Source organism: Trypanosoma cruzi, genomic scaffold, assembly GCF_000209065.1.
Source record: "Trypanosoma cruzi strain CL Brener 1047053516743 genomic scaffold, whole genome shotgun sequence".
Classification (NCBI taxonomy): Eukaryota; Euglenozoa; class Kinetoplastea; order Trypanosomatida; family Trypanosomatidae; genus Trypanosoma; species Trypanosoma cruzi.
The window spans coordinates 61,546-72,730 of NW_001849432.1; the positions used below are offsets into that span (position 1 = coordinate 61,546).

Sequence of the window (11,185 nt, forward strand, 5' to 3'; positions counted from 1 at the left end):
AAAGAAGAAACTCCGGGGGCCATTGCCTCATTGGGTCCCCACTGTAAGCTTTGGGCGCTACCCTCCCCCCCGCATCCATCTCCCTTGTTTTGGTCGCCCGTCACAGTTTCCACGGCGATGAGTTTACATCCACAAAGAAAGCGGGAAACACACACACACACACACACAAACAGATAAACATCACGCTGTGATTACGGGGTTAAAGTAAAGAATGGATGTTGGAGGGCTTCGGCGGCAGTGATACGACGCAGTGGGTCATAGTCTAAAAGCCGTCGACAGAGATCATACAGTTGCGGAAAGGGCTCAAGCACCTCCTGTAGCGTTGGTCGTGACACGACATAATGAATATCCTCAAGTGAAATAATACGCCGTCGGCGCTGCGATGATGACCTATTAAACCGGTATGGCCACTCCAACTGCATCGTATGTGTATCAAAGTAGCTTTCGAAGTAACGTCCCTTTGCGAACACACGCCTAACAATTGTTTCAGATTGCCCATTGCTCTCCGGAATATCAAATGGACCAATAATGTGCTGCATGAGGGCAATGTGCTCAAGGTCATCCTGTGGCATAAAGATACAATCCCCTGTAAGCAATTCGGGAATCATGCAGCCAAGTGACCACATGTCCGCAGAACTCGTCCACCCAAGCCCAAGCAGTACTTCTATACTGCAGTAATGCGTCGTTTGAATGCGGTGGTAAAAAACAGGTGTCTTACCATCCAACACACTTAGTTTGCGACACTCTGAGAGAAATTCGGCGGCACCCACGTCAATGACACGAACAGCATTCATCGCAGGAAGCCTGACGTTCAATACGGTTTCACTCACTCTCATTCCCTTCTGCATGGAGTTCGGGGATGGCGATGATGATGTGAAGGTACCAATACCACCCAAACCTATTTTTTGAGTTTGTTCATGACTACCAAACGGCTCAAAGGAGTTGTTGGAGTGGCGATGCGTCCTAATGCAAAGCTGCGTCATGAGGGTGTCGTTGGATTCAAATAGAACATTTTCTGGTTTAATGTCCGTGTGTGCAATGCCACGGCGGTGTGCGTGGCGCAGGAAGAGAAGAATCTGGTACAGGACCGAGCGTACAAGTTCGAGGGGCAGACCTCTGTAATGAACCTCAATTACACCACGTTGACGCAATACGGTCTCTTCGTCAACACCATTTGGCAATGTACTTTTCTGTGATCCCGACGCTAAATTGCCCGCCGCCTTCATGGACTCCTCACGAATGTGCCGCAGGACGTCAAACAGCGAAAATCCAAGAGGGGGCAGAACAATCGCGTGGTGAATGGGATGGGGCAGGTGTGAAATGGGAACGATGAAACGACCCGCTTGTCCCTGACACACCGCTGAACCACCAAATGCATCATACCGTCCCGTCACGGTCGCCGTCAGACTACCCTCACCATTGCAAACGCCGGTACCACCGCCACCATGACCCCCACTACTCACGCCGATGTTGTACTGCTGCTGCTGCCGTTCCACCTCCTCTGGAAGCGGTCGACATAACGCCTCAAGTGTCCCCACTTCGTTCCAGTACGCCTCCTTGTAGGTCTGTTCGTTGCGAAATATTTTTAATGCGCAAAGATCACCAGTGCGGAGGGAGCGACACAAGACAACTTTGGAGTAGGTGCCTTTACCCAACTCACGCAGCAGCACGTACTCATTGTACAAAATCCAACGAGGCCGCACCCGCGTCCACGGTGTTGGCGACACGTGTTTCAAACGAAGCAAAGGGGACGTGAACTGCTGCTGCTGCTTCTGATGCATGTCGCCGGAGTCCAGACGCAGAAAAGGGATGTTGCTGCGCCCAAAGCGCCTGGCGTACTCTGCCGTGAACAGCGGGTAGTGCTTGCGCTCATCTGACCCCCGCAAGGAGGAGGAGGAGGAGTACGTGGAGTGCCGCGAGGAACCCGAAGAGGAACGGCTGGAGCGCGACGCCTCCCGTCTGCGCCTCCCCGCATTTTCCCCCCGCGTCGGCGTTTCTCTCGTGCGTGACCGCCGGCGCTTCATCCTTCCGCTCTTCGGGCGAGACGCCGACGAGGGCATCGATCACGAGCGCACAAACACACACACACACACACACACAGTCCGCCCGTCGGTCCTTGCTCCCCTAACCCCGCCTCCTCCCTTTTGCAGACGAACCAACAGCGCCAAAACAACAACGGCTACCAAAATAAAAAAGAAAAGAAAAAGAAAGGGGGAAGAACACAAACGATAAAAACAACAGAGAAATGAAGTAACAGCAGGTGAAAGGAGGAGGAAAAGGGGCACAAAACAAAAAAAAACAAACAAAAAAAAGGGCTTCAAACTTAAATCCCGCGTGTTGGTAGAACTCTTCTTCTTTTCTTCTTCTTCTTCCCCCACCCCCTTCCCTCCTGCCCTCCACATCATCCCGGAAGTGGAAGCAGCGAGTTTTATCCAAAAGAAAAGCAAGAAGAAACGCGTTTCAACAAATCCGACCGCGGTTAAGCGCCACAAACAAGAACACATAAGACAAGTCCAAACGTGTTCTCAGTAAAGCTAACAAACCAAGAAGAAAAAAAAAAAAACGAAATGCAGCATAAAGAAACAGGAAGAATAAAAAAGAAAAAAGAAAAAAAAAGAAAAAGAAGAGGAAAACACAGAGAAAGTTCTGTGAAGGGCGCATAAAAAAGCGACTGTCATTTCAAAATAAAGGAGAAAGCATAAAACAACAACAACAAACAAACAAACCAAATGATGGGAGTTGATTCTTACTTTGAATGCCTCAATAAACTCCACACCTCAGCTTAGTCTTCATGCTTATCCGGAGGTAGAACCCCCCTCTCCCTACCTGGTCTTGGGCACATGTGAGCCATCAATTCCAAATCCCCCCTTTCCCTTTCTTTTTTTTTTTCTCCCCGCCAATTCCTCTCCGCTCTTTTCCCTCCACCCCTTCTTCGTTCTTCGTTCCACTACTGTTGCTGCGTCGTGTGGTACACCTCCTCCGATGAAGTGTTTGGATTTTGCTCTGCAGTAGATTCCAGGGACATATCTGTACTCGTTGTGCTTGAACAGCTTACATCCGTTCCCGATTTCGACGTATCTTCCAACGGCACGGTTACGTTTTGTAGCCCCTCCTGATTCTCTTGTTCCTCAACGTCGGCGACTACTTCTACAACCCCATCTGTCACCAAGGAGGACGTCGTTCCAACAGCCTCCAACATGACTGCACTGGTCGACCCGACAATTCCCCTTAAAATTTCACGGTCTCCATGCCACGGCGACGGGTCGGCCTGTCCCACAGACCCAATTGAAACACCAATAGCTGCGCCATGTGGCGTGTCCTGTGTCCCCTCCACCAGTTTGCGTGCCCGGGGAGGATACAACACCAGTAAATCATCTGCCTTTTGAAACGTTGTGCCTGAAGAAAAATTCAGAAGAGCTCTTCGGTGTTCAAACTCCCTGTATTGTTTCTCATATATCTTGGCGTCCTCTTGGTACGCCCTTGCCCTCGCAGCCACCGTCTCAGCTGCTACCCTCCTGGTCTCCACTGAAAAGGATACAAAAAGAACATGTGTGATGGCTGCCATGCCGTGGCCAAGAATGACCGTTTGAACGCCATCCCTCAATAAATCTTCAACACCACCTAAATGATCCTTACCGCCACTACTAACACACTTGTTTCCATCACCACCGCTAACGTTTATTTCTCCACCTCTTACTCCTGCCGTCATGCTCGGATTCCTTCCAAGGCATGATGTATTTTCTCCAAGGAGTTTCATCAAGGCGCTTTGCGAGGTGCCTGTCCTCCATGAACCGCATGTCTCACCTTGTGGGGGCTTCAGTGCCACAGCGCTCACCTGAAAGTGATTGCACTCCGCCACACCGGGTGCAAAGGCGCACGCCGTGAAGTTTAGCAGATGAGTTTCATGGGGTAAAAGCAAAAACCCAACACTCGTTTTCCCTACAAAGGTGAGAGGCACAGGAGACAACATGGGCGACGGAAGAGCATCAGGGCTACCGGGCATCGTGGTCTTCACCGTCACAAGAAGAGGATGTGCGGCTAGCGAACGACAATGTACCGTGACGGGAATAATGGCAACATCTGGGTTGTCCGCTGTTGTCTCCACAGTATGCGGCACTTCGACGTGGTAGAACATTGCGCCATGATGCGGATGAAGAGTATGATCTTTTATCATCGAGTCACAGAGATGCTCCTGCAGTCTATCGTGTGCTTCACCCACGGAAAACTCACAAGATGAAAGGAAACAAACGGGATCGACAAAGTGGAACATTTGTCCGCTGTACATCCGCCCCCTCTCCTCAACCGCCCAAACCACCGCCACACAAATGGGTGTAAAGGGCTCCACAACTGGGACCACCGTTGTTGAGTGGCGCTGTGTTTGCTGGTGATGGGGATGATAAATTTGCTCTTCTTGTTTCTGGGCTGCACCCTCGTCACTGCCTGCCGATTTTCCCGCAGCGCCTGCCTTGTCTAAGTAAAATGGAAGACCTTCAGGAACCTTCACTTCACCAATGGTCCCGGGCCCACGGAAGCTGCAGCGCATGAAGTATGAATTCATCTCGGAGTCCACAACGCCGGCGCCGATATTTTCCTCCACCATGATGCGTCTCGAGGTTGCAGCGAGCGTCGACGAGAGTGGGATGCACACCTCCTCTATTAGCTTACGTGAATGGACAACGGTCGCATCCGTGTGTGTTGCCTTTGATGATGGTGTTTCACTCACCACGCTCAGCGGGACGCACAAGGCACCACCAGATGACAAGATGCAATCCAACGCGTTCTCTGCAAGAAGATTCCCAAGAGAAGTGGGGACAACACGCCATCGCGGTCTGTGAATGACCATCACACGCGACACCCGTACTGGTGGCTCTCGTGCCTCGGACACGTTACTAGCCGTGATAAGTACTGCCGTTGCCATGGTCACATTAGCAGGAGGCAATACCATGGATGAAAGCAAAATAGCCGATTTTACAACAACACGACGAAAAAATCGATGAAAACGCAAAGACGCCAAAAAAGAGGAAGAAGAAAAAGAAGGGAGCGCATCTTCTTCCTTTGCGGTTCCTGAGATGTATCCCACAAGGAAAAAAACGTTATTTTTGCACCGCGATGATGAGTCCTGGCTATGATGGGCTTGCACCGTCATTGGCAATGTGAGGCTTGTCTTTGGAGCAAGTTCTTGTTCCAACACAAATGTTGCCTCTGCATCGATATTACGCTCCAAGCCAAAAGGCTCCATCCAGACTACATGGGCATTCTTCGGACTGCGTTGCAATGTAATGCTGCGTGCCGTGCGGTATGAACTCCCGTTTGTCAAGACAAGTGTTGTCTGGCAATACTCTCCGTCCCGCATGAAGGGTGGAAGTTCGGGGTCCAGCCGTGCAGTGATCCACGCCTGTGGCGGGGCAACCTCAATTTCCATGTTTGCCGGTGAATTCACGTTCGGCATGGGGTGCTCCACGGCATACTCAAAGGCCCCAATTCTATTATCGCTGCTGCCATCGTCACTCGCCTTGTAAGTTTCCGTGGCGAAGTAATAATACCCCTCTAATCCCATAAGCGTCCAACAGAACCCAATGATGACGTACGTGCCTTCTTCACTTGGTGAGAAGGATATGGTGACGGATTTTGACTCCGCTGCCTGTAACTCCACGGTTTGAGAAGAGGCGCTCTTCCACAACTGATCGGGTTTTTGCTTAGCAACATACAAGAGACAGAGTTTCTCTGCCGTAAGCGGACCACCAATGGGATTCCGCAGCGTTACAGTGATTTCCAATGGTTCTGTGAGGTGCATCGAATAACGCCGCATACATACCACGGCATTATCTCGCTGCGTCTTTCTAATCTCCTCTCGAAAATTCAGCTGGTGGCGTGGAGAACTGGATGCGTATCCCGTGTAATGCTGCCGTAGTTTGTCTTCCATCTTGTGCCATTCCACCTCCGCCAGCTCATCACTCACCACCTGTGACTCCTGCCTTGTCACTTCATCACAATGAAACGCATTTGCGCTGACGCGAATGGACTCCGGCAAAATACATGGCGCAACCATGTGTGGGCAGATTTTGTAGCCGAGATTCTCCATTACCTGTCGCTGCCGACTCCAAAATGATTCAAAGTTGCGAAGTCCTGTACGCAGATTACTGTACATAGGCGTCGCCATAGAAACGGCGATGGACGCCATAACCATCCCGCGTATTTGGTTTCCAATTTTACGGTACATGTGGGCTAAAAGCGTGTGAATGTGCTCAAATATAAGTTGCCAACTGCCACGACGTCCAACACTGCCACACACACGTAGGGCACGCAGGTAACAACGCAATGCATTCTCAATAAGGTTGTCGTCTAGATACGCACTACCCGCAATGATCATTTGGCGCGCGTACTGTCGAACATGAGAACGCAGCAAGAAATTGTTAGGTAACAAGGCCGGTATTGTCATCCCTGCGGGTTGTGGCGGATTGAGGAAAAGTGAAACAGACGCAAGCAGCTCATGTAATATTGCGGAATACAACTTATTTCTGTACGCTATCCCAACACGTTGAACATGTATCAGTGAAGCTGCAGCACGATCCAATGCCGGTGGAGACCGTGTACGACTGTACTCGTAAAGCATGAGGGACAAGCGGAAAGCGTATGTATGCACTCGACATTCCACGTAGTCATTCTGCGCAACCTCCAATCGACAGTCACCACTGTTTTTAGACGACGTGCCTCCTGTCATCCACGGCGCCAGGCTCGGTAGCGGCAAACGACCCTGCAAAAATTCACACACACCAATTCCCTCCTGGCAAGCCGCAATGAGCGGTTTATTGAACTCCCGTAACGACACCGTCGAGAGCAACTCATTGCGGCACATCCGGTAGTAACTAATTGCGGAATCGTAGTCCGCAAGCGCCAGCAGAATATCCGCAGCGCGTCGCATCTGCATTTCCAAGGACCCTGCAAGATACTTCGTGGGGCTGCCATCGTGGCTCGCGACCCAACTGTCAGTCTTGGGTTTCACCTCGTCCTTGTTACGGAACCACGCGGCGACCTTACCAAATGTTGTCGTACGTTTTTCATTGATTGTCAGCACCAAAACCCGCAGCTTCCGCTCGAGAAAGTTGAAGAGACATCGTGAGAGGTAATACGTCACAACATCACGCAAGCCTTCCACATCCTCTGGACTCATATGGCAGCCGGTAATCTTGGCCATGCCGTTTGGCCACTTCCCGAACATGGTGTGCACACGCGGGAAGTGCAGAGATGCGGGTGTGCTGCTGGAATTCTCGCTATTGGGGTAACTGCTGTTCTCAGCAGTAAATACGACATTCACCGTGGCACTCGATGAGCCGCTGACCGGTTTTTGTTCACCACCACCACCACCACCACCACTGCTGCTGCTGCTGTTGTTGTTGTTGTTGCCCCTCACAACGCCGTCTCCAGGGGAAGACATTTGATTTGTCTGTTGTGACGGCTGCGCCAAATGTACGGCCGAGCGGGAGGGGACGTCAAGTGCGAGTCGATTTGCATCGATCCATAGCGACGGGTCCATGTTCTTCACGTCCTGTGGGTTCACAACAGAGTTGATCTTCACCACGGCACAGTGCGCATGGCCGTATTGCGCCTTCACCGCCGCGAGCATGCGTCGCACCTCCTCAATCGGCGGCCCTTCCGTTATGTCATGTACGAGTAGAAAGTAACTGTGCAGCTCATCGTCCATGCATGGCATGTTGCGCCGTGTATCGACAGGTTGCTTTTGTTGTTCTCTAAATTCCCGCATAATACCATCAATGCCACCTTCCTCAAGTGTCGAGGCGGCGTAAATGCACCCCACCGGGTGGTCAATGGTATCAAAGTGGCTGCAGCGCACCACATACGCGTAGTCGCGAATAAATTGTGAGTACCACGCAGGGTGGGAACGCTCCAACAGCTGCGATGCCACCTGCGCAGAAAGCCGTGGCTCCTCCACAACGCCACCATTTTCCTTCAATAAAAACGACATGGCACGGTCCAGTTGTTCCCCGTATGCCAACTCCATCGCCACGTGATCACGCAGCAAGTGACGGAAGTAACGTGCAGACTGCAGCGCCTCCACCTCACGCACACAATCCAGACGCGTGAATCGTACGCCGAATTTGCGCACCTGTATAGTGTCAGCGCGATCTCCAATGTGGGCAAAGAGCTCCGTTGGATGAACAGAGAAGGGTCGGAGCATCTGAACTAAATCCATGCCATTACGCCGACATGCCTGTTCTGTCATGGGACTAGCAAACACCAACACAACCGGATGCCGGTAACGATTCTCCACCCACTGCTTAAACTCCATCTTGTCGGATCACGTGATACACACGTATCCTCACACACACACACACACACACACAGAAATCCTTTTTCCTTTTTCCTTTTTTCTCCTTTCCCTTCTTCTCCGTTTGCTTGTTTTTATTTATTATTTTCTTTTCTGTTCGCTCTCCCTCCTCCCTTTCTCCCTCAATATATATATATATGTGGGGAAAAAGAAAAAAAAAAAAGAAGGGGTGGTTGGCTTGGGAGGATAAAACGGTGGGGTGGGTGGTGGGTGGGCAGTGATCCCAACCCGGACTCCTACTGCTTGATTGCCACAAAGAAGAAGCCCCCACCCAAACAAACAAAAGAAAAGAAAAGTCAATTACGCATACAATGCATACACACAGAAAGAGAAAAGAGAAACGAGAGGGTACAAGACAGAGGGATAAATGCATAAAAAATACAGCGATGCATGTGCGTCGTGAAACAGAAATATAAATATAAATAAATAAATGAAATCTCTCTTAATCTCCCATTTCAAGGGGAGCGTGTGTACATCGGCGGTGAAGCAAGTAGCCATCAGCAAAAAAAAAAAAAAAAAAGACAGAGAGAGAGAGAGAGAAAAAAAAAAAGGGGGGAGGCATACGTGTTAGTATGCAAAACATGCACATACACATATAAATATAAATATAAACAAACAACAACGTTCCTGCTTAAATTCACATGCACATAAATAAATATATAAATATAAGCAAATATATTTCTTTTTTTTTCCCGTTTTATCGATAGCCATATTCTACACAAATCAATACAGCAAAAAACAACAACAACAACAACAACTACAAGAACAACAAAATGCTCTGCAAAGTCAACAACAAGAAGTTGAGCCATAGATTTCAAAAATATATATATATATATATTGGAATGACGTAAACCCAACGCGATCAAAAGTCATTTCCATCTCCCATTTACTATTCAACCTCCGACAAACTACCCTAAATCCATGCACATGTATATATACAAAGAAAAATAAAATAAAATAAATCTACTCGTTAATGACTGAAATTCTTTTCGCACAAGGCAGGCGCTTTTGTATATATATATATATATACGTGCGTGTGTGTGTGGGCAGCCGCTAGCCGTACCACCAGGACAATGGACATACATGTGGATGCTCAGTACACACGTGTTATCAGAGAAATAACTCCTTGAGTAGACATCTCAAAAACAACAACAATAAAAAAAGGATACATGACGCGTGTACGTGGACCAAATGACTCGTTGAGAATACACGGGACCGCACATACACCCACACACATAGACAAACAGGCCGACAAGTATATATATATATATACATATATATACTGACGCATACATGCGGGGTAATTATTATAAAGAGACCACTACATCCACACATACGCTGCTTCCAAAACACACACATACACAACAATAAAGAATTGTCCTCTTCACAATTATATGCTTTTTTTCCCCCTTTCCCCCCTTTTGTTCCCTTATCTCTCTCTCTCTCTCTCTTTTTTTTTCCTTTTTTTTTTCCTCCTCACAAGTGACAACATTTACTCGCCGTTTTGCCAATCCGTCTTCCTCAGCGACAGATGAATGACGTTGGACTCGGATGAAGAGCTAGAGTCGTCATTGTCGCCTTCAAGGGCTTTTGAGTTCACGTCTTTTTCACCCAATTGGCGGGAGGCGGGAAAATGTTGCATGTTGTTCGATGGGCTTTTCGCCATTTGCCGCTTGTGCCACTCCTCCACTTCCGCCCCACGTTTCAAACACCAATCAAACATCCAGTCATACGGTGACGATCGCGTGTCCGAGCCACTGTTGCTGCCGTTCCACCACACACCATTTGCTTTCTCCAAGGGCAAACGCACGCAGCCACGCCGCTTCGCAAGCGTCAAAAATAACTCCCGCATATAATTATAATCCGGAGTGTCTGTAAACCGCAATTCCCGGCAGTAGGAACAGTACTGCAGGATCTCCCCGGGAAGTCCACTGCAGAGGCTCTCCAGTGATGTATCCAACTTCTTCTCCCCGATACGGGCGGTTTTCTGCTGGACGTCCCGCACCGTAATTCCCTGCCATGGAAGTGACCCAACGAGGAAGTACACAAGAATGAAGCCAATCGACTCAAGATCATCACGGCGGCTCTGCTCAAACCCGCGATGGGTCCAGGTACTACAGTACCGTGCGGTACCTGTTAGCGTCTTCCCTTCACAGAATGGAATATGCAGCTGTTTCCGCTTGTTCCAGTACAATTTGCTTAGACCAAAGTCGATGAGGTGAAGAACGTGCCCCCGCCTTCCAGTACCAAGCACAAAGTTCTCTGGTTTAAGGTCTCGATGAATAAAACCTTTTCCATGCAGGAACTCGATTCGCTGTAGCATCTGATCCGCCAGCATACATACAGTCTTCACAGAAAATCTACGGCCACAGTAGTTAAAGAGGTCTTCCAGTGACGGGCCGCAAAGGTCCATCACGAGCACACCGTATTCACCCTCTACACCAAAGTAATGTACACGCGGAATCCCAATGGTGTCGTATTGGCCATTATGCAGCACACGGTACACCTTATTCTCATACGACAACTGCGGGTACGCGATTTGTCGTTTCTCAAATTTCACCGCTACCCTCGAGTTGGTACGAATGTCAAGGCCCTGGAACAACTCACCAAAAGCACCACTGCCGATACGTTGCGAAATAAGAAACCGGCCTTCTGCAATATTCATCTGACGTAGTCTACGTGCCAGCGAATGGCTGGGCGCACCATGTTCGGTGACGCTACCCACCTCCTCCGGCATATATACTAAAAAGAGAAAGGAAAAAAAAAAAACTACAAAAAAGAAAAAGGCCTCTTCTTTCACTTCAGAGAGAGACAGAGAGAGAGAGAGAGAAATAACAC

The 11,185-nt window shown here is 49.3% G+C and overlaps 3 protein-coding genes across 3 annotated transcripts, besides 23 other annotated features; all 3 read right to left on the reverse strand.

Moving 5' to 3' along the window:
- Window positions 1-6,116: part of a sequence feature (heterozygous, non-Esmeraldo-like haplotype) that runs on past the window's edge.
- Window positions 148-172: a microsatellite.
- On the reverse strand, window positions 192-2,060 carry Tc00.1047053510421.150 (protein kinase, putative; the record flags this gene model as incomplete). The annotated part of the gene is made up of 1 exon (XM_814068.1): window positions 192-2,060. One exon carries the CDS (start codon window positions 2,058-2,060, stop codon window positions 192-194), a length of 1,869 nt encoding a protein of 622 aa, XP_819161.1.
- Window positions 2,073-2,100: a microsatellite.
- Window positions 2,185-2,312: a sequence feature (A-rich).
- Window positions 2,348-2,372: a microsatellite.
- Window positions 2,545-2,633: a sequence feature (A-rich).
- Tc00.1047053510421.170 (hypothetical protein, conserved) lies at window positions 2,948-8,308 on the reverse strand (the record flags this gene model as incomplete). The annotated part of the gene is made up of 1 exon (XM_814069.1): window positions 2,948-8,308. The coding sequence occupies one exon, from the start codon at window positions 8,306-8,308 to the stop codon at window positions 2,948-2,950; it is 5,361 nt and encodes a 1,786-aa protein (XP_819162.1).
- Window positions 6,117-6,630: a sequence feature (areas merged during assembly that could not be assigned to a particular haplotype. This can correspond to areas where the two haplotypes were merged or to regions with more than two copies in the genome that were merged during assembly.).
- Window positions 6,631-6,632: a sequence feature (heterozygous, Esmeraldo-like haplotype).
- Window positions 6,633-6,990: a sequence feature (areas merged during assembly that could not be assigned to a particular haplotype. This can correspond to areas where the two haplotypes were merged or to regions with more than two copies in the genome that were merged during assembly.).
- Window positions 6,991-11,185: part of a sequence feature (heterozygous, non-Esmeraldo-like haplotype) that runs on past the window's edge.
- Window positions 7,351-7,374: a microsatellite.
- Window positions 7,375-7,404: a microsatellite.
- Window positions 8,340-8,363: a microsatellite.
- Window positions 8,368-8,471: a sequence feature (T-rich).
- Window positions 8,756-8,779: a sequence feature (AT_rich).
- Window positions 8,850-8,897: a sequence feature (A-rich).
- Window positions 8,995-9,038: a sequence feature (AT_rich).
- Window positions 9,085-9,119: a microsatellite.
- Window positions 9,164-9,186: a sequence feature (AT_rich).
- Window positions 9,604-9,629: a microsatellite.
- Window positions 9,745-9,825: a repeat region.
- Tc00.1047053510421.180 (casein kinase I, putative) lies at window positions 9,840-11,084 on the reverse strand (the record flags this gene model as incomplete). Its single annotated transcript, XM_814070.1, has 1 exon — window positions 9,840-11,084. The coding sequence occupies one exon, from the start codon at window positions 11,082-11,084 to the stop codon at window positions 9,840-9,842; it is 1,245 nt and encodes a 414-aa protein (XP_819163.1).
- Window positions 11,092-11,132: a sequence feature (A-rich).
- Window positions 11,151-11,177: a microsatellite.